This window comes from Mastigoproctus giganteus, chromosome 6 (genome assembly GCF_048544385.1).
Source record: "Mastigoproctus giganteus isolate SK-2022 chromosome 6, ASM4854438v1, whole genome shotgun sequence".
Taxonomy (NCBI): Eukaryota; Metazoa; Arthropoda; class Arachnida; order Uropygi; family Thelyphonidae; genus Mastigoproctus; species Mastigoproctus giganteus.
The window spans coordinates 187,214,681-187,238,804 of record NC_143580.1 but is presented as its reverse complement, the minus strand read 5'-3'; the positions used below and the strand labels follow the sequence as shown (position 1 = coordinate 187,238,804).

The 24,124-nt window shown below is 38.4% G+C and overlaps 1 protein-coding gene across 1 annotated transcript in view; it reads left to right on the top strand.

The window, feature by feature from the left end:
- Positions 1–24,124, top strand: part of LOC150084815 (ERO1-like protein beta) — a 217,396-nt gene that overhangs the window by 148,854 nt on the left and 44,418 nt on the right. The window contains exon 10 of the mRNA XM_090375563.1: positions 7,156–7,402. Within this exon, the coding sequence (XP_090231689.1) occupies positions 7,156–7,402 (247 nt within the window). The remainder of the gene's footprint in view (positions 1–7,155; positions 7,403–24,124) is intronic.

Sequence of the window (24,124 nt, the reverse complement as noted above, 5' to 3'; positions counted from 1 at the left end):
AAGGCAAATTTCCGCACATCTATCCTACATCTGTCTTTCCTCAATTTGAATTTATGCCCTCTCAGGTGATTTTTCTGAGCTAGAGGAAGAATCCCATCAGCATTGAGCATGCTCAAACCATTCAAGGCTTTGTACACCTCTATCAGATCACCCCGCTGGTGCCTAGTTTCCAGACACTGTAATTTGCAAAACTTAAGCCTTTCTTCGTAAGAGAACCCCTTTGTCCCATTCACCAATCTAGTTGCCCTTCTCTGTACTCGTTCCAGCAGCTCTACATCCTTCCTGAAATGAGGCCTCCAGGCCTGTATACAGTACTCTAGGTGTGGCCTGACCATTGCCTTATACAAGGGAATAATCACCTCCTTATCCCTGCTAGAAAAATTCCTATATATCATTGACAATACACCATGAGCTACTCTTGCAGCTCGTCTGCACTGCTCAGAGAACTTCATATCTGCCTGCACCACCACCCCCAGGTCCCTTTCATTCTCTACCACTGTCAGTGTAGTACCACAGAGTTGATACGTTGCTCTGGGGTTGCTGTTTCCCATATGTAGTACTTTACATTTGTCAATGTTAAACTTCATTTGCCACCTCGAAGCCCATCTGCTCAACCTTTCCAAATCCTGTTGCAGCAGCATAGTGTCAGTAGTGTCCTTGACAACCCTGCCAACCTTCGTATCGTCTGCAAACTTGGACATTAAGCCTGATATACCATCATCAATATCATTTATAAATACAGAAAACAATAAAGGCCCCAATACTGAACCCTGAGGGACTCCACTAATAACATTAGTCCACGATGAGCAGTGTCCATTGATTACCACTCTCTGTCTTCTCCCCCTCAACCACCCCTTTATCCATAGCAGCAACTTGCCTCCAATGCCACACTTCTCCAATTTGTGCAGCAGTCTTCCATGTGCAACAGTATCAAAAGCCTTTCTAAGATCCAAGTATATAATATCAAAGTTATTCCCTGCATCCAGTTCTTTTGTGACTGCATCATAGTATCCAATCAAATTGGTCAGGCAAGACTTCCCCTTAACAAAACCATGCTGTGTCCTAGCTATAACTGAAGTCTTGTCTAGATGATCCTGCAGTGCTTCTTTCACCAGTGCCTCCATTAATTTTCCGGGAACAGAAGTTAAACTCACAGGTCTATAATTACTTGTGTCAGCCTTTGATCCCCCTTTGTGAATTGGGGTCACATTTGCACATCTCCAGTCAATGGGTACCTCCCCTGAGTCCAAGGAAGCTCTCATAATTATGGCTAAGGGTTTGCTTACCTCCTTTGCTGCCTCCTTTAATATAACTGGATAGATCCCATCCACCCCAGGTGCCTTTCTTGTGTTTATCTTCAACTTAATACTAACAGTAATACTAACAGTAATTTTCTTAATACTAACAGTAATTTTCTGAGGAATTTTTACTGTGCTCTTTTCCTTCTCAAACCAATATAATATATATAATTATAGGTTTAATATAATGCTTAAGAAACATTTTTTTAAAACTATTGAATTGTAAAATTGTGAAACACCCAAGATCCTTAAAAAAAAAAAAAACACATCACCTACATAAACAACTTCAGAACATATACCTCAATAACACTGATTGTTAATTTCATTTGGTGTAGATAATATTTATCAATATCCCCTTGATGAAACAAACTCTAATACAATAACAAATCTGCTAAATTATTAACACAACCTCATTAACCTCCCTGGACACAAAAGATATTCTTGACTTCATTGATATTTCAGTTGGGATGGCTACTTCAAATTTTCCACAACCTTATACAAAAAAAAAAAAAAAAAAAAAAAAAAAAAAATAGACTAAGTGTAGGCAATCCTCTCTCTCCCCTCCTTGCAGAATTTTTCCTGAGTACATTTTAAGACATAGAAAGTGTCTCTAAAATAAGAATTTCTCTTCAAAACCAATATACTTTTGTAGATATATCAGTGATATTTGAACCATTTGGCCACATGGATTAGAAGAATTAAACAACATACTTAAATGATGAGATATACAAATTTAAAATATAAATAAAGACAATTTTTATACCATTCCTGGATCTCTTGTTTAAGAAATGTCTCTCCTATTAGAAATATATAGGAAACCAACAGACATTGGTACTATTATAAAATTTAACTCTAATCACCCATGAACACAAAAATAGGCATCCTTAAAAATTTTGTTCTTAGAGCTTTCCTGCTATGCAGAGATCAAGCACTCAGAGAAGAAGTTAACAGAATTTCTGAAAAAATTAAGGCACAGTGAATACCACAAACTCGTAATGAAAACAATTTAAACAACAAAAGGAGATATTTCAACATACACTCATCTGACAAAGAACTAGAAAAAGAAAGAGTACATTATCATCTTCTATATTCCCCAAATTAGTGAACAGATCAAAAACTCAGCCAAAAAATATGGGTTGAACACCAGATTTACAAAAACTAACATCATTAAAAATGATCACCCCTTATGTAGACTCTTTCTACTAAACACCTAGTGTATAATTTAAAATACAAAGATTTCCAAAAATGGTAGATTATTCAAAAGAATTAAAGAACATAGCATAGCCATAGCATTAAACATAACATAGCATTAAAGAACATGACATAGTCACAGCCTAATAACAAAATTGGATCCTGCATTTCACACCTGTAGAGGAACACCAGTGGGATTTCTAACCTGTGTTTTAACCACTGACAGGTACAGGAAATGCAGATTATACAAAGAATCTTTTATTGGCAATACCAACAATATTAACAGAAGCAAAGGCATGCAGTTAGACATTAACCACGTGCATGTTTTCAAGAGCAGAGTAATTAGAACAGATGAAAAACAAAATTAGAAACCTTAACAATTATATTTCAAAAAAAAAAAAATCCTTCCCCCCCTCGTAATGTAATCTTGAACGCACAACACAATTAAGATGCTCACAAAGATTAACAGATGTCTAATCCTTTAACATCCAAACCCCTATTTTCATTTTTTCTCTCTCTCTCTCTCTCTCTCTCTCTCTCTCTCTCTCTCTCTCTCTCTCTCTCTCAGGTACAACTATAATTGGTCCCAGGAGATCTGAATTTTGATTCAAAAAATTCTTAGCTTGAGAGTACAGTATAGAACATATAATTAATTTTAAACTACCGTTTTGGTACGTGAGGTTGATGGTGTTGTAAGGACACCATTACAGGATTGGAAGTATTCATGGCTGTTTATTTAGTTAAATTTTATCTTATTAACATATATTTGTGCTATAGCATTGTGTTTATATGTAGCCAACTACCAAGTAATTATAAAATTGGCATCATTTAAGTATATCTCATATTGTGAATTCCTTCACAAGTTACCATGGTATTGCACCACCTTGAATAAGTAACTCTTCTCTAATAGAGAAGACTACTGTTACTTATTCTCGGCAGGTACCACCACCGAGACGGTACCATTTCAGAGCTTATTGGCTCTTCATTGGTGGGTTGGCAGGTACCCTGGTGTTGCAATGATGACAACCCAGTTGTGAAGTATCTGCCAAGAATAAATAACAGTAGTCTTCTCTATTAGAGAAGCTTTACTTATTTGAGGTAGGGCAATACCATGACAACTCATTGTGAAGGCAATGAGATATACTATATGAGATATACATTATGATATTACAATATATATAATGAGATATACATTATGATATTTCAATATATATATAATGAGATATACAATATGAGATATACTTAAATGATGCCAATTTTGTAACTACTTAGTAGTTAGCTGTGTATAAAATGATGCTATAGTACAAACCTATACGTTAACTTCATAACCTGAGGCTGTTGCCCTAAACAAATTATGTAATTTACTAAAGTATTAACTGACTTAAAGATTATTTAAACTGCTAAAATTAATCTTTGCCTGATGTGTACTAATAGCTGTCTGTAGACTAACTCAGGATCTGTTACACTATATTATTACTTAGATAGTATGAATCAGAGCTGTAATACTCAATATGTTCTACGTTGATAATAATATTAGTAAATTAATAAGAGGAGTTAGATTCAGTTGTGTCTGATACCTCCACTTATCGTGAAGTGGAACCGGCACTGTTTACCAATTTGGTAAATCAATACAATAAAACGTTAACCACATATCGTAAAAATGACTACATTACTATGGTTCAGTTGAAGGAATTGAAGTCCAGAACATACAATATTCCTGCACTTTTTGGTCAGGTAAAATTACACAAGCCTGGATTTCCGATTCGACCTATTGTTTCCTACAGGAACTCGGCATTTTCAGCCTTAGCCACACATGTATATAATATTATAAAACCTTTTAGACAGGTTATACAATTTGGGATTAAGAATTACGATACATTATTTAATAATCTTAAAGACTGTAGACTCGGCGACAATGACAATTTATTCTCATTAGATGTTACCTCATTATATACGAATGTAAACGTTGAATACACATTAGATATTATTTGGGATATGTTAAATAAAAACTCGACACCGATTAATTATACGAAGCTGCCCATTAAGGAAATTTTTCACTTAATTAAACTATTAGCTGAGGCTAACTACATCACCTTTCGAGACAAGGTGTACAAACAAATTTTTGGATTACCAATGGGTTTGAGCCTGAGTGGCTTAATGTCAGAGATCTATCTCTCAACGATTGAGCAGATACATTTGACACCTTTTCGTCCCCGTATCAAATACTATGGGAGGTATTTAGACGATGTTCTAGTTATTACTGATAGTAGTACTATCCAAGACATTTTACATTCGTTTAATAATATTCATTCTAGACTCAAATTTACATTGGAAAGGGAAGATACGGATACTAAGTCATTAAACTTTCTAAATTTCACGCTTACCCGTGACTCGAACAAAATACAATTTAGCATCTATCGAAAACCCACAAACACCGGTATGCTTCTTCATTATAATAGCTACCACCCGTTCACCTACAAAAGATCGATTATCTTTAATCAATTTCTAAATGCCTATAAATATTCAACGACGGATTCTGCTTTGGACTCAGAAATACAAATATTAACTAGCAGATTCTTGAACAGGGGTTATCCCATTAACACAATAAATCGAATTAGGGTAAAAGCTAAGGATAGGATAAAAAATACTACACCAATCAGCAATAGTAATATCAAAAAATACTTTATTTCTGTCCCATATGTTGAACAGTGGCACAAACAACTTAACAGATTCTTTAAAGATACCGAATTTAAAATTATAGCTAGGCCTATACGGAAGTTACACACTATACTGAACAATCGCTCGGTTCTTTCCGCGTTCGCAACACAAATTAATGATCTAGTATACAACATTTCTTGCGGTGATTGCGACTCGTCTTACCAGGGTTCGACGCGGTTTTCTCTTAATATTCGTGTAAATCAACACGAAGCCTCAGTTCGTGCTTCTCGGTCAGCAGCGTCAGAATTAGCCTTTCATGCCATTAACGAAAAACATACTTTTTTATTTAACGAGGCCAAAATACTTAACATTCAACGTAATTATACGCGACTATTAATTGCAGAAACCGTTGAAATTAAATTACACGAGAATTCTGTTAATGTTCGGCGGCCATATTTGATCTCCGATGCGTGGACCTGCATGCGCGAAGACATATAATCACTATTTAAGTTGCAGGTTTATCCTGCGATTCGGTAATTTTCATTCCTGTGATCACGACAGTCGGTCGAAAAGCATTGTCAGCTTCAGGAAGGAAAATCGTTTTGAATATTTTTGTTAGATTCTTTTAATTGCGTTAATTTGAATTTTAATTGTTTTGAATTGTGTTAAATTGATTATTTAATTATTTATATTTTCTTTAATTATTTAATTATTTATATTTTACTTTATGTACCGGTAAGTTGTCGATTTTTTCGTTTTTTCCGTTCTAATTTCTGGAGGGTATCATACGGAAGTGTTCCACGTACTATATTGAGGTAAACTCCTCTTATTAATTTACTATATTATTACTAAAAGCTAAATATAAGTAAGAAATTTAAAATCAAATTAACAACTCTGTGTAAATGAAATTGCCATAATTTTTTAGTTATGCTGTATTTACAGTCACTGAAGAAGTGGCACAGGAAGTACCACAAAATACAAGATTACGCTCCACGCAGGTTGAAGTGATCATTAGTTCATCAGTTTCCATCATAAAATTTTAAAGGTTCATTATTCAAAATTTGCATTCATTGTGATTTATAGAACTTTTTACGTATAGGAAAAACTAATCTGTACAAAACAAATACAAATTCTCTGAAATTGAAACATTGAAAACAACAGTGATGGATTTTTGATTTCATTTCTTACTTTTTTGTTTGCCTGCTGACAAAGCCCTTTCATTAAATCTGGTGAATTCTGAAGAAATTATAGCAAACTAGTGAAAACTAGAAACTAATTTTTTCCATTGCAGTGGTGTTTCTTAACCTGTGATTTGCAGACTACTTCTGGTCCATGCATCAGTAAACATCCTCTTTTTAAGAAAAAAAAGGATAATTTTTTTTATTCTTTTAACAGACATATTTCCATCATCATCTCATCAACTTCATGTTAAATACTTCCCTAATAATAAATTAAGATTCATTTCATAAAAATGAAAAGGTGTAAAAGATATTTGATGTCCTCAATTTGTTCAGTTGAACGGTGGTCTCCGACATCAGAAAGTTTAATATTTGCCAAATTATAGCTACTAGTAGTTCAACAAAACAGTTTTTTAGCATTAAATAAAATATAAAACTACTAAATTTATCTCTTTTATCCTTGTTTTATTTAATTAATGAGATTCACAAAATTTTGATAAAAATTACAAATATTAATGATTATTCATCTGAGATACTGCTCAGAACTATAATTATTACTTTAATTAAAGTTTTATAATTAAACTTTTGGTGCAATTCATAAGACTGAAGAATCTGCTGTAATTTAAATAGCAATTAACAGATGAATGGCTTCTAAGAATAGAATATTAAATTCACCATGATTGCTCTCCTCAACGTTTGATACCACGCTGTATGGCATTTTTAATATTATTGATAGACCCAAACTTATATTTTATTTTTTAAACTAAGGAAATTGCCCACTTTTGAGTACTATAGAAATTGAATATCAAAATTAGCATTGTTTGTTTTAGCTAAAGCTGATTTTGGACCTGGTGAATGGAGTATGAATATTAAAGAATTTAGGCGTAGATTTGACCCTGCCTCTTCAAGTGGAGAAGGTCCTCTGCGGTTAAAAAATCTATATTTTGTCTATCTTCTGGAACTAAAAGCCTTAGCTAAAGCTGCTCCTTATCTTGAAAAGGAAACGTTTTATACTGGAAATGATGATGATGATAATGAAGTGAGAAATGTAGTTAAAGAGTTGTTACAAATTATAAGGTAAGTATGCAAGGTTCTGCTTTACTTTATGAATGTTATGTATTATAATATACACATCAGTTTTTAATTATTTTTTTTGTGATTACTTAGTTATTTTTATATAGCATTCCAAATAGATGCATTATGAAATTTAATGAAAAGCATTAAATATAACCAAAGTATCTTTAAAAAAATAATAAATAAAATAAATAATCTGAAATTGTATTAATTTCTTTGTCAGACAAAAAAAAAAAAAAAAAATCAATAAAAAAAATTGATTTCCTTGTGTTTAATTTTAATGAAATTTGAAATGATCTGTTGGGTATCAAGTTGTGTAACATGTGAATGGGTAGACAAACTAAAATTATAATAACTGTTTACACATTTGTAAATACCTCTAAAAAATCCCTTCCATTCTACCATGTGGTAGAATGGAAGGGATCTGACACCAAGTGGTCAGCAGCTATGTGGTGGAAGTTGTTTTTTGCATTGAATTAAGATTCCCCCCCCCCACTTCTCATTTGAGTGGATGGAACAAATGAATCAGTCTAATTCCACAAAATACAATAATATTCCTTAGTCCTCATCTTTTAAATTCCTTTGACTCTGTGTGGCCATGACTAGACTATAAACAAGAAAATTTATTTAACTGAAAGATATCCTGAAAACTTTTTAACTGCTTTTTAAGTATTCCAACAGAGCTTACTTTGCTCTAGGTTTAGATCATATTCAAGTGCTATTTGATGAGGGCTATCAGCAATTTTTTTTTAGGGATCCTTTATGTATTGTACATACAACCTTGGCAGACTTACTTACAAGGTATGAATACAGTGCAGCATACATAAGACATGTTTCATGGAAATACAGAAGACCTTTAATCTCTCTCATCACCCACTGTCTTACTTGTACTGCTGTAAGATAATAACAAAGAATGAAGTGTTAAACAAAAAAAAAAAAAACAGGCACATTTAAAAATGTGACAGTGTTTGAACTGAATTTTTCTTTTCTGCTTTGCCATCATATTTTCTGTTCTTTTCTGCAATCTGTACACTGTCACATACAGAACTTCTATCACTTTGGCTAATTACAGTATAATAGGCATGGAAAAAAAATTGTGTGACAATTTTCAAAAAGTTGGAGTGAAATAAAAAATTTCATGAAAATCCCTTCATTGGGAGTAGAGTTTTTACATATGAATGAATGGGCATGCTGAAGTTAATAGGTGCTTTACACATTTATGAATGTAGCATTTTCTTTATTTTAATGAAGTTCATTCATAATAAAATTTTTATTTATTCTTAATTAAATAATTTAATGAGGAAAGACACTGAATGTATAATTTTATACAACGTTAAAAAAAAAATTTAATGTTTTCACTGTTCCATTTTTTCCTTATATTTTTGAATACAGTAAAGTATCTGCTTTTGGGGTGACCTTTTTATTTGTTTTAATTATTTATTTATTTATTTTTTTAATGTTCATTTTGCATATGGATATTGTCTTGTATTTCCTATATTTTTATCTGTATTTTTCTGTAGCTTTGAATACTGCATCCTATTTTTAATCATAAGGTTGGTAGAAACACTGTTTAATACTAATTAATTGTATAAAAAAAAAAACTTGTCTAGCAAAAATATCAGAATTAGTACTGGCAAAATGAAACAAGGCATACATATTAGCAAGAGCACATGATGCAAGAAAGCAAGCTTATATAGCATCAGCCAAAAAAAAAAAAAAACCACACCCCCTTCTCATTTTGCCCATCCACTCACTCCAAATGTTTGTCTAGTTCTGCCTTGAATCTGTTTAAGCTATCAACTTCTACAACGACAGATGGAAGTTTGTTCCAGCAATCAACCACCCTCTGGCTAAAGGCAAGCTTCCACACATCTATCCTACAACTGCCTTTCCTCAATTTGAATTTATGCCCTCTCAGGCAATTATTCTGAGCAAGAGGAAGAAAGAATCCCATCAGCATTGAGCATGCTCAAACCATTCAAGGCTTTGTATACCTCTATCAGATCACCTCGCCGGTGCCTAGTCTCCAGACACTGTAATTTGCAAAACTTAAGCCTTTCTTCTTAAGAGCAACCCTTCATTCCATTTACTAATCTTGTTGCCCTTCTCTGTACTCATTCCAACAGCTCTACATCCTTCTTAAAATGAGGCCTCCAGACCTGTATACAGTACTCAAGGTGTGGCCTGACCATTGCCTTATACAAGGGGATAATCACCTCCTTATCCCTGCTAGAAAAATTCCTGTATATCATTGACAAGACACCATGAGCTACTCTTGCAGACTGTCTGCACTGCTTAGGAACTTCATATCTGCCTGCACAATTACCCCCTGGTCCTTTTCATTCTCTACCACTGTCAGTGTAGTACCACAGAGTTGGCACCTCCATAGCCAGGTGGGCAGGTGCAGCAGTGTGTAGCACACGCTTCTTGATTAGAATGATGCAGACAGGTCAAGGAATGACCACCGCGTATCTCCGGAGCAATATGGCCTTAGTTGCTAATACTCCTAAAAACCAAAACAACAACCACCACAGAGTTGATACGTTACTCTGGGGTTACTGCTTCCCATATGTAGTACTTTACATTTGTCAATGTTAAACTTCATTTGCCACCTCTCAGCCCATCTGCTCAACTCCTATAGATCCTGTTGCAGCAGTGTATTGTCATTAGTGTCCTTAACAACCCTACCAACCTTTGTATCATCTGCAAACTTGGACATTAAGCCTGATATACCATCATCAATATCAATAAATACAGAAAACAACAATGGACCCAACACTGAACCGTGAGGGACTCCACAAAGAGCAGTGTCCATTAATTACAACTCTGTCTTCTCCCACTCAAATATCCCTTTATCCATAGCAGTAATTTGCCTCCAATGCCACATTGCTCAAATTTGTGCAACAGTATCAAAAGCCTTTCTAAGATCCAAGAAAATGATATCAAAGTTATTCCCTGCATCCAGTTCCTTTGTGACCACATCATAGTATCCAATCAAATTGGTCAGACAAGACTTCCCCTTAACAAAACCATGCTGTCTGAGCTATAACTGACGTCTTGTTTAGATGATCCTGCAGTGCTTCTTTAACCAGTGCCTCCAATAATTTCCCAGTAACAGAAGTTAAACTAACAGGTCTATAATTACTTGTCACCCTTTGCTCCTCCTTTGTGAATTGGGGTCACATTTGCGCTTCTCCAGTCTGATTGCCTCCCCTGAGTCCAAGCAAGCTCTCATAATTATTGCTAAGGGTTTGCTTACTTCCTTTACTACCTCCTTTAATATAACTGGATAGATCCCATCCACCCCCAGGTGCCATTTTTTTATGTTTATCTTCAACAATTTTTCCTCCTCTTTCCTCTCAGTTATTACAAAATCATCTAGTTCACTGCGGGAGTTTAATTCACCTCTGGCATTCCCCTCCCTGAATAACTCATGTGTGAATGTAGATGCAAAATACTCATTTAGTTTGTTAGCCACCTGATCAGGATCATCAACAGTTGAACCATCAATATTCAGTGGACCAATCTAATTCATCCCTCTCCTTTTAGAGTTTACATAGGTAAAGAACTCTTTGCTGTTTTTATTTGCATCCTTTGCCAAAGATTTCTCATAATCTGCCTAATTTCCTTTGTGACTTGGTTACAGACCAGCTTATATCTATCATAGGCTTCCATGTCACCCATTAATTTATATGTATCCCATGCATTTTTCTTCTCTGCCACATGACTCAGACCAGAGCAGCAAAGCAAAAGGCTCAAGCTAATGGAAGCGCTGTGGCTCAGAGCAGAACTGAGGGGGGCAGTTGTCCTCTGACTCACAGCCTTATAAAATGCACTGTTTGCTTGATGTTTGCAGAGCAATCGGGTACAGGACATGATACTGCCAAGGGGGATGTTTTTGTGTGTGCGCGATGCAAGGAGTGTATCGATATCAGGCAACAACTCGGCGTTCTTGTGGGCCTATATCAGAGCTTGAAGGACAGGGTGGATGCCCTCGAAGAAACTAAATTGAGGGGCCCATCAAGCTCTAAGCTGCCCACATCAACGCCAGAGCTTGCACTTGGGCATCGCGTGACACAGAGACAACCCCCAAGGCAGAATGCGCTGGTCCCGAAGGAACTAGTAGTTGTTGGTGACTATTGTCAGGGAAACGGGGAACATGCTTTGTAAAAACGATAGGTGGAACAGGACCAGGGTATGTCTGCCAGGGGCAAAGGTTGATGACGTTGTAGAGCGAATATCATCTTTTAAGGGCACAAAAGGTGATATAGTTGTACACATTGGCACTAATAATATTAAGAGTAGGAGACCGGCAGAATTACTTAACAAGTACAGGTCACTGTTGAACAAAAGCCGAGAATTAGGTTGAATTTGAAAGTGTCTGCAATTCTGCCCAGACACGATAGGAGGGAGTATATGATGAGAGCCTTGTCGATCAATTCGGCCCTGGAAAGATTGCCGACCGGGCTAGCCGAGTGGGTAAAGTACCTGCCCGGCAACCCAAAAAGGTCGCGGGTTCGATTCCCGCCTCGGGCTTGGATCAAAGTACTACAAAAACCTTGGGAGGTGCAATATGGCCACAGACGCCGATGCGCCAACAACTACCAAATCAATCAATCAATCAATCAATCTGGAAAGATTGTGCAAGGCTCAAGGGGTAGAATTTTTTTCAGCCTGGACTGTACTTGTTAACAGGAGAGATTGCTTCTACAGGGATGGGATACACTTAAATAGAAAGGGTGCAAGAATATTTGCTGATGCTATCGAGGCAGTGTTAGGTTGGTCGGAAAACTGCTAGCTTGGGGGGAGGCAAAGACCAATAGATTGACAGTAGCCACTGGCAGAGGTGAAAGAGATTCTTGCACTGCTTCTATTAGAATGAGCAGAAGCCTGAAAAACAAGATGCATGGTATTTCAGAGACTGCTGGGAGCCATTGCGGTACAAATAAACACATGGGTTGTGTTAGGGTAGCTAAGAATAGAAACAGGTGCAGGTATACTTGCGTGTACACCAATGCTAGGAGTTTAGTAAATAAATTTGATGAATTTGAGGTATTGCTCAAAACATCAAAGGCAGATATTGTTGGGATATCAGAGACGTGGTGTCACACAGATATAAGGGATGCAGAACTGCAATTTGGGGAGTACAACGTCTACAGAAAGGATAGACAGGATAGGAAAGGGGGGAGGGGTTATGCTATTAGTTAAGAAACACATAAAAACCAAGGAAGTGAAGCCAGTCGACATTGCTGGACAGTGCAGTGTTGAGTCAGTTTGGTGTGACATAAGCATTGGGAGATCAAAATTGAGAGTAGGAGTGTGCTATAGGCCTAATGACTCTGATGAGTATAATAAGGAACTGTACAGCGAAATAGAGTGGGCCAGTAAATCAGAGAGTCTTATAATGGGAGATTTTAATTTCCCAGATATTGACTGGAATTTGGGGGCTGGTTACTCACACACTAGCAGGGCTTTTGTGGATTTATTGGATGATTGTTTTCTACATCAGCATGTTCAGGAGGCAACTAGAGGGAGTAATACTCTTGATTTGATTATCAGCAGTGATTCTTCATGCATTAAGAATCTGCAGATAAATGAACCACTAGGTGGCAGTGATCATAGTGTGCTGAAGTGGGATTTACTGAAAGAGGTAACTACCATTAGGGGTAAAGGGAAGGGTTATTGCTTCCGTAAAGGCGACTACGATGGACTGAGACAGTATTTAAATTCTATACAGTGGGACCAACTGATGATGTTACCAACAGCAAATTCAAAATGGGAAGCATTCAAAGAACGTATCTTGGAAGCTACTAGGCTTTACATACCAACTAAGAAATATTGTTCAAGGTTTAGGCCAAAATGGATGTCAGATGAACTAATGAGGCATATGGCAGAGAAGAAAAATGCATGGGATACTTACAAATTAACACATGACACAGAAGCCTATGATAGATACAAGTTGATATGCAACCAAGTTACAAAGGAGGTTAGGCAGGCGAAGGCAGATTATGAGAAATCCTTGGCAAGGGATGCAAAGAAAAACAGCAAAGAGTTCTTTACTTATGTAAACTCTAGAAGGAAGGGGATGAATCAGATTGGTCCACTTGATATTGATGGATCAACTGTTGATGATCCTGCTCAGGTAGCTAACAAACTAAATGAATATTTTGCATCGACATTCACACATGAGGAGTTATTCAGCAAGGGGAATGCCAGAGGTGTATTCAACTCTAGCAGTAAGCTACAGAATCTTGAAATAACTGGGAGTAAAGTGGAGGAGAAACTGTTGAAGATAAACACAAGAAAGGCACCCGGGGTGGATGGGATCTATCCAGTTATATTAAAGGAGGCAGCAAAGGAAGTAAGCAAACCCTTAGCCATAATTATGAGAGCTTCCTTGGACTCAGGGGAGGTACCCATAGACTGGAAATGTGCAAATGTGACCCCAATTCACAAAGGTGGATCAAAGGCTGACACAAGTAATTATAGACCTGTGAGCTTAACTTCTGTTCCAGGAAAATTAATGGAGGCACTGGTTAAAGAAGCACTGCAGGATCATTTAGACAAGACTTCAGTTATAGCTCAGACACAGCATGGTTTTTTTAAGGGGAAGTCTTGCCTGACCAACTTGATTGGATACTATGATGCAGTCACAAAAGAACTGGATGCAGGGAATAACTTTGATATTATATACTTGGATCTTAGAAAGGCTTTTGATACTGTTGCACATGGAAGACTGCTACACAAATTGGAGCAGTGTGACATTGGAGGCAAATTGCTGCTATGGATAAAGGGGTGGTTGAGTGGGAGAAGACAGAGAGTGGTAATCAATGGACACTGCTCATCGTGGACTGATGTTATTAGTGGAGTCCCTCAGGGCTCAGTGTTGGGTCCATTATTGTTTTCTGTATTTATAAATGATATTGATGATGGTATATCAAGCTTAATGTCCAAGTTTGCAGATGATACAAAGGTTGGCAGGGTTGTCAAGGACACTACTGACACTACACTGCTGCAACAGGATCTGGAAAGGTTGAGCAGATGGGCTGAGAGGTGGCAAATGAAGTTTAACATTGACAAATGTAAAGTACTACACATGGGAAACAGCAACCCCAGAGCAACGTATCAACTCTGTGGTACTACACTGACAGTGGTAGAGAATGAAAGGGACTTGGGGGTGATTGTGCAGGCAGATATGAAGTTCTCTGAGCAGTGCAGACGGGCTGCAAGAGTAGCTCATGGAGTATTGTCAATGATATACAGGAATTTTTCCAGCAGGGATAAGGAGGTGATTATTCCATTGTACAAGGCAATGGTCAGGCCACACCTAAGTACTGTATACAGGTCTGGAGGCCTCATTTCAAGAAGGATGTAGAGCTGCTGGAACGAGTACAGAGAAGGGCAACAAGATTAGTGAATGGAACGAAGGGGTGCTCTTACGAAGAAAGGCTTAAGTTTTGCAAATTACAGTGTCTGGAGACTAGGCACCAGCGAGGTGATCTGATAGAGGTGTATAAAGCCTTGAATGGTTTAAGCATGCTCAATATTGATGGGATTCTTCCTCTAGCTCAGAAAAATCACCTGAGAGGGCATAAATTCAAATTGAGGAAAGACAGATGTAGGATAGACGTGCAGAAATTTGCCTTTAGCCAGCGGGTGGTTGGTTGGTGGAACAGACTGCCATCCCTTGTGGTGGAGGTTGATAGCCTAAATAAGTTTAAGGCTCAGCTGGACAGGTATTTTGAACGAACAGAGGGGTGAAGTGGAAGTGGGTTTTTTTTTTTTTTTTTTTTTTTTGGCTGATGCTGCATAAGCTTGCTTTCTTGCATCAAATGCCTCTGCTAATGCTAAATGCTAATGTCTCATTAGTTCATCTGACATCCCATTAGGCCTAAACCTTCAACGATATTTCTTAGTTGGTATGTAAAGCCTAGTAGTTTCAAGATTAATTCTTTGATTGCCTCCCATTTTGAATTTACTGTTGGTAACATCATCAGTTGGTCCCACCGTATAGAATTTAAATACTGTCTCAGACCACTGTAGTCTCCTTTATGAAAGAAAAAACCCTTTCCTTTACCCCTGATGGTAGTTACCTCTGAGTAAATCTCACTTCAGCACACTGTGATCACTGCCACCTAGTGGTTCCTTTATCTGCAGATTCTTAATGCATGAAGAATCACTACTGATAATCAGATCAAGAGTATTACTCCCTCTCGTTGCCTCCTGAATAATGTAGAAAACAATCATCCAATAAATCCACTAAAGCTTTGCTAGTTTGTGAGTGACCAACCCACAAATTCCAGTCAATATCCGGGAAATTAAAGTCCCCCATTATAAGACTTTGATTTACTGGCCCACTCTATTTCCCTGTACAGTTTTTTTTTATTATACTCATCAGAGTCTTTAGGCCTATAACACACTCCTACTCTCAATTTTGATCTTCTAGTGCTTATGTCACACCAGACTGACTCGACACTTCATTGTCCAGCGATGTCTACTGGCTGCACTTCCTTGGATTTTGTTTCTTAACTAATAGCATAATTCCTCCTCCCTTCCTATCCTTCCTGTACATATTGTACTCCCCAAATTCCAGTTCTGCATTCCTTATATCTGTGTGACACCACGTCTCTGATATCCCAACAATATCTGCCTTTGATGTTTTGACCAACATCTCAAATTCATCTATTTACCAAACTTCTAGCATTGTTGTATGTGCAAGTATATATACATCTGTTCCTATTCTTAGCTACCCAAACACAACCCATGTGTTTACTTGTACTGCAATGACTCCCAGTAGTCTCTGAAATACCGTGCGTCTTGTTTTCCAGGCTGCTACTCATTCCAATAGAAGCAGTGCAAGAATCACTTTCACCTCAGCCAGCGGCTACTGTTAATCTATTAGGCCATGTATCCCCCCCCAAGCTAACAATTTTCCCACCCACCTAACACTGGGCCCCGAGTGCCAAGCGAATTCGAGGTCAAGCGTTCAAAGTTCGATTATATAGCGATCTTTCTCAGCGATAAAAAGTTAATTTTCAGTTATATCATTTTCTTATTAGCAGTTCATTTATAATCTAGTTCTACACTTGGAAAGTCACAAGTAAGAACAAGAAAGGAAATTCACGTTTCTTTTTCATTCCATATATTGCTTTATTTTACTAACCAACTAACTTATCTAACCGCTTGCGGCACTGCTCCTGCCTCCCCGTGGTGGAGCCGGAAACTTGGGAGGGAAAGTCAACCCCCCAGGGCAAAAAGGAGCTAACCATGGACTATAACGACTACCCAGAGCTTGAGCAACCTAAGTGCTCATCCAGTGCCATCAGCAATGCTGACCGTGAAATTACCCGTGAATAACAAAATCTAAACGACTGTGTAGAGACACAGACCAACAGGAATGCCCATCATTCCTTATCTTACATAGTCTGTCAGACAAATCTATGAGCACTTGCTAACTGGGCTAGCCGGGTGGGTAAAGTGCCTGCCTAGCAACCCAAAGGTCACGGGTTCGAATCCCGCCTCGGGTTTGGATCAGAGTAGAAAAAGCAAAAACCTTGGGAGGTGCAATATGGTCACAGAAGCCGATGCGCCAACAACTTAACAAAAAAAAAAAAAAAATTTATGAGCACTCTCTCACCATTTGTTATACAGAAATGTTTGGGAAATGTGGCGGGTTCTCCCAAAATGGTGAGAAGACTCAGATCTGGAGACCTCTTAGTAGAAACAGTGAGTCATGCAAATTATGCAAATTCTGAGAGACTGTTGAAACTGTCATTTGGTGGACTACCCATTCAAGTCACCCCCCCCCCCCATGCAACATTAAATACTTCCAAGGGAGTAATTGCAGAGTGGGATCTGATAAATGTAACAGAAGAACTCAAGAACTCAAACATCAAAAAGTGGTACAAGCCAAATGCCATCATGATCAGGAAAGATGGAGATCTTGTTCCTACCCACAACATCATCCTGACATTTGGAACACCTATCTTACAATCCAGTGTCAAAGCTGGCTATCTCAACTGCCGAGTACAACCCTTTATTCCGAATCCTATAAGGTGCTATTTAGCATTAGCATTAGTAGAGGCATTTGATGCAAGAAAGCAAGCTTATGCAGCATCAGCCAAAAAAAAAAACCCACTTCCACTTCACCCCTCTGTTCGTTCAAAATACCTGTCCAGCTGAGCCTTAAACTTATTTAGGCTATCAACCTCCACCACAAGGGATGGCAGTCTGTTCCACCAACCAACCAACCACCCGCTGGCTAAAGGCAAATTTCCGCACATCTATCCTACATCTGTCTTTCCTCAATTTGAATTTATGCCCTCTCAGGTGATTTTTCTGAGCTAGAGGAAGAATCCCATCAATATTGAGCATGCTTAAACCATTCAAGGCTTTATACACCTCTATCAGATCACCTCGCTGGTGCCTAGTCTCCAGACACTGTAATTTGCAAAACTTAAGCCTTTCTTCGTAAGAGCACCCCTTCGTTCCATTCACTAATCTTGTTGCCCTTCTCTGTACTCGTTCCAGCCTAATCTTGTTGCCCTTCTCTGTACTCGTTCCAGCAGCTCTACATCCTTCTTGAAATGAGGCCTCCAGACCTGTATACAGTACTTAGGTGTGGCCTGACCATTGCCTTGTACAATGGAATAATCACCTCCTTATCCCTGCTGGAAAAATTCCTGTATATCATTGACAATACTCCATGAGCTACTCTTGCAGCCCGTCTGCACTGCTCAGAGAACTTCATATCTGCCTGCACAATCACCCCCAAGTCCCTTTCATTCTCTACCACTGTCAGTGTAGTACCACAGAGTTGATACGTTGCTCTGGGGTTGCTGTTTCCCATGTGTAGTACTTTACATTTGTCAATGTTAAACTTCATTTGCCACCTCTCAGCCCATCTGCTCAACCTTTCCAGATCCTGTTGCAGCAGTGTAGTGTCAGTAGTGTCCTTGACAACCCTGCCAACCTTTGTATCATCTGCAAACTTGGACATTAAGCTTGATATACCATCATCAATATCATTTATAAATACAGAAAACAATAATGGACCCAACACTGAGCCCTGAGGGACTCCACTAATAACATCAGTCCACGATGAGCAGTGTCCATTGATTACCACTCTCTGTCTTCTCCCACTCAACCACCCCTTTATCCATAGCAGCAATTTGCCTCCAATGTCACACTGCTCCAATTTGTGTAGCAGTCTTCCATGTGCAACAGTATCAAAAGCCTTTCTAAGATCCAAGTATATAATATCAAAGTTATTCCCTGCATCCAGTTCTTTTGTGACTGCATCATAGTATCCAATCAAGTTGGTCAGGCAAGACTTCCCCTTAATAAAACCATGCTGTGTCTGAGCTATAACTGAAGTCTTGTCTAAATGATCCTGCAGTGCTTCTTTAACCAGTGCCTCCCTTAATTTTCCTGGAACAGAAGTTAAGCTCACAGGTCTATAATTACTTGTGTCAGCCTTTGATCACCTTGTGAATTGGGGTCACATTTGCACATTTCCAGTCTATGGGTACCTCCCTGAGTCCAAGGAAGCTCTCATAATTATGGCTAAGGGTTTGCTTACTTCCTTTGCTGCCTCCTTTATATAACTGGATAGATCCCACCCGGGTGCCTTTCTTGTGTTATCATCAACAGTTTCTCCTCCACTTTATCCCCAGTTATTTCAAGATTCTGTAGCTTACTGCTAGAGTTGAATACACCTCTGGCATTCCCTTGCTGAATAACTCCTCATGTGTGAATGTCGATGCAAAATATTCATTTAGTTTGTTAGCTACCTGAGCAGGATCATCAACAGTTGATCCATCAATATCAAGTGGACCATCTGATTCATCCCTTCCTTCTAGAGTTTACATAGTAAAGACTCTTTGCTGTTTTTCTTTGCATCCCTTGCCAAGGATTCTCATAATCTGCCTTCGCCTGCCTAACCTCCTTTGTAACTTGGTTGCATATCAACTTGTATCTATCATAGGCTTCTGTGTCATGTGTTAATTTGTAAGTATCATGCATTTTCTTCTCTGCCATATGCATCATTAGTTCATCTGACATCCATTTTGGCCTAAACTTGAACATATTTCTAGTTGGTATGTAAAGCCTAGTAGCTTCCAAGATACGTTCTTTGAATGCTTCCCATTTTGAATTTGCTGTGGTAACATCATCAGTTGGTCCCACTGTATAGAATTTAAATACTGTCTCAGTCCATCGTAGTCGCCTTACGGAAGCAATAACCCTTCCTTTACCCTAATGGTAGTTACCTCTTTCAGTAAATCCCACTTCAGCACACTATGATCACTGCACCTAGTGGTTCAATTATCTGCAGATTCTTATGCATGAAGAATCACTGCTGATAATCAAATCAAGAGTATTACTCCCTCTGGTTGCCTCTGAACATGCTGATGTAGAAAACAATCATCCAATAAATCCACAAAAGCCCTGCTAGTGTGTGAGTCAACCAGCCCCCAAATTCCAGTCAATATCTGGGAATTAAAATCTCCCATATATAAGACTCTCTGATTTACTGGCCCACTCTATTTCCTGTACAGTTCCTTATTATACTCATCAGAGTCATTAGGCCTATAGCACACTCCTACTCTCAATTTTGATCTCCCAATGCTTATGTCACACCAAACTGACTCAACACTGCACTGTCCAGCGATGTCGACTGGCTTCACTTCCTTGGTTTTTATGTGTTTCTTAACTAATAGCATACCCCTCCCCCTTCCTATCCTGTCTATCCTTTCTGTAGACGTTGTACTCCCCAAATTGCAGTTCTGCATCCCTTATATCTGTGTGACACCACGTCTCTGATATCCCAACAATATCTGCCTTTGATGTTTTGAGCAATACCTCAAATTCATCAAATTTATTTACTAAACTCCTAGCATTGGTGTACACGCAAGTATACCTGCACCTGTTCTATTCTTAGCTACCCTAACACAACCCATGTGTTTACTTGTACCACAATGGCTCCCAGCAGTCTCTGAAATACCATGCATCTTGTTTTCAGGCTTCTGCTCATTCTAATAGAAGCAGTACAAGAATCTCTTTCACCTCTGCCAGTGGCTACTGTCAATCTATTGGTCTTTGTCTCCCCCACAATAAGTGCCAAAAATTTGGTCAAGCGGAAATGGCTTGTCGAGGAGATCCAGTCTGTTCCAAAATGTGGGTCAAAAGAACATTTGTAAACAGACTGTGATGTCAAAACACCGCACTGTCTGAATTGCAAAGGTGCACATCCAGACTACTCCAAATCATGCGACCTCTGGAAAACAGGAAAAAAATCCAGAAGTACAGGGTAGAAAGAAAGTCACATATCAAGAGGCAAGAAAGCAAATTATGCTCAATGCACCCAAGAACACACATGTAGCAGCAATGCAAAAATATGAATCAACAGCAACACAACTGAAGTATCAGTTCCCCCAACCATGTCAATTGCTGATTGGGCCAATCTATACTGTCACCATCGATGAAACAGACTCCAAAGGAGCAAAAAGTAGTAGATAGAGCTAACAACACTCCAGTCACAGTCCCACCAGCTACCCCACATAGATCATCAGATATTTCAAAATCGAAAACCGACTCAGTTTCAAATAGGAAGGCAAACAATATCACTTCGGTAAATATGGACACTGATAACAGTGCTGGCCCAAATGAACCTATCCTAGATCTTCACGCAGAAGATGATATGGATACTGGACACCCATCCTTTTCAAGAAGAGAGAAAATGAAACTGTCGCCACAAACAGCCTGTGAATAAAAAAAGACTCAGAATCTTCCTCAAGTAATAATACCAAATAATGCACCAAATCATACAGTGGAACTGTAGAGGAATTCACAGTAACATTGATGATATCCATGAGTTAATTGATCGTTACCATCCCGTAGGCATCTGTCTACAAGAGACAAATTTAACATGGCATGTTTCTCTCAGTTAAGAATTATTCACTTTTTAGGAAAGCCAGAACTGCTACAAATAACGCTCACTGAGGGGGTAGCCATACTTCTAGACACTCATTCCTTTACAAACCTCCATCAAAGCTGTTGCAATACGTATAGTGATTGGTATTACTTTGACACTTGTCTCTATCTACCTATCGCCCAATCACTCCTATACCATCCATGAACTGGAAGATCTTATTCAACGGTTGCCAACCTCCATCTTTTTATTGGGTGACTTCAATGGATGCCATCCATTGTGGGGTTCTCCCAATGCAGATGGACGAGGACAACTTATCGAACAGCTTGTAGACAGACAAAATCTGACTATACTAAATATGGGCTTGCCAACTTACATCCATCTCTCTACGGATAGAACTTCTGCAATATATCTTTCCATATGCTCTCCGATCTTCTTTCCTAGTATTGAGTGGACGGCCCTTGACAACCCGCTATAGTGATCACTTTCCACTAATATGTAAGATTCAAACAGCACATTCCATAATCTCCCAAAACCACATTAAATGGAAATTTTCCAGAGCAGATTGGGCAAAATTCACTTCCCGAGTGTCCTTTGATGAAGAGATCATCGAAACCTGTCCTATTGACACAGTTACCGATCGCATCACGAGACAAATATTGGCTGCTGCATGCACTGCGATTCCACAATCACAGTCAACAACCCATAAAAGCATAAACTATTAGTGGAACAAAGAGTGCAAAGGTGCAAAAAAAGAGTAAAATCAAGCATGAAATCTGTTTTGAAAATATCCCACTACCGCCAATCTTATAAACTACAAGAAACTCAGAGCCAAGGCCCGTCACATTAGGAAGAAAGCTAAAAGAGAATCTTCGATTTGATTAATAAAAATACTGATTCAAGAATATGGAGGAAAATAAAACAACTAAATCGCAAAGTTCCTCCATTATCCTCCCCACTTCTCAACTGGAATGGGCAGGATCTTTCTTCCCCTACAGATATAGCGAATGCCTTAGGGACTGCCTTTGCACAGTTATCTGCCTCAACAGCATATGATCCATCATTCCAGAAGATCAAAGTATTAGCTGAGAAGTCCAAACTGAACTTCAGAACTTTGAATACATGTTCTCTACCCTATAATCAGCCGCTTACAATGCTCGAACTTCAAGAAGCTATATCTACCTCAAAAAACAGTGCTGCAAGCCCCCAATGGAATACAACTACATAATGCTCCAACACTGAGATAAAGAATCGGTCTCTTCACTTCTCACATTTTTCAATCGCATCTTTCTTGAACATTGTTTCCCCAGTTCCTGGCATCACTCCTATATAATAGCAATTCTCAAACCAGGAAAAGATCATACCATTCCTGAAAACTATAGACCCATTTCTCTCACCAGTTGCCTAAGTAAAACCCTAGAAAAAATAATTCACCATCAACTTACTTGGTTTCTTGACTCTAAAATAATTTCTGACAATCAATTTGGTTTCAGAAAAAATTGATCAGCCCTGGATCTCATGGTCAAAGTGGAAACAGACATCAGGAATGCATTCATTCGAAATGAGCATCTCGTCATGGTATGCCTTGATGTAGAAAAAGCCTTCGACACCACATGGCGTTTTGGTATCGTGAGAGATCTGCATTCCCTTGACCTGAGAGGCCACTTACCATATTTCATATCGAATTTTCTTCAGCACATATCCTTTCAAGTTCGATACCGACAAGTTCTCTCTCAAACATATGTACAAGAAGGGGTCCCACAAGGCTCTGTGCCACCTTATTCGCAATAAGAATAAATCACATGACTAAAAATATCCCAACACTGTAAATTCATATCTCTATGCTGATGATCTCACTGTTTCTTGCAGTTCGCAAAACATGACTTTTATTGAGCAGCAGCTCCAAATTTCAATTAATAATATTCAGCTATGGATGGCACAGAATGGGTGTCGACTCTCTTGTTCAGAATCTAAAGTAGTTCACTTTTGTAACAAACAGAAGATGCATCCAGATCCAGAGGTACACTTAACAAACCAGCCTATCTCAGTTGTGAACAGCATTCGTCTCCTTGGTCTTACTTTTGATAGTAAATCGAACTTCATGGAGCACGTTAAACATCTAAGGACGTCCTGCCAGAAAAAAATGAACATACTCAGAGTCATTTCTTCTACATCATGGGATGCAGCTCAGTACACATTACTTCATTTGTATAGAGCCCTAATCAGATCTCGCCTTGATTACGGTGCCCGGGTGTATGATTCTGCTAGAGAGAGCGTGCTAGTGCGACTTGCACCAGTTCAACACTCTGCCCTGAGGATCTCTATAGGCACTTATAGAACTTCACCAGTTCAAAGTCTTTATATTGATGCTCACGAATTTCCTCTAAGCCTCAGGAGAAAGATGTTGCTTCTGAACTATACAACTAAAATCCAAAGTCTACCTACCCATCCCATTAGGCCGATACTTAATGACCTTCAGTTCACAATATTCTATAGAAATAAACCTAGGGCAGTTCAGCATTTTGCTTTCAGAGCTCAGGCATTATCACAAACTTGGAACATACATCTTGATAAAGTTCTTCAAGATTTAAATAGTACGGATCCCCCATGGGCCTCTATTAAACCACTCTGTGACAGTTATTTTCTAAACTGGGGAAAGCACTATCTTGCAAATGTCAATATACAACAACTCCATATTGCCCACACACAAAATTATCTGCATTTTTCAAAAATATACACCGATGGATCAAAATCCGAAAGTGGAGTGGGTGCAGCAGCCGTTTTCCCCTCATAAA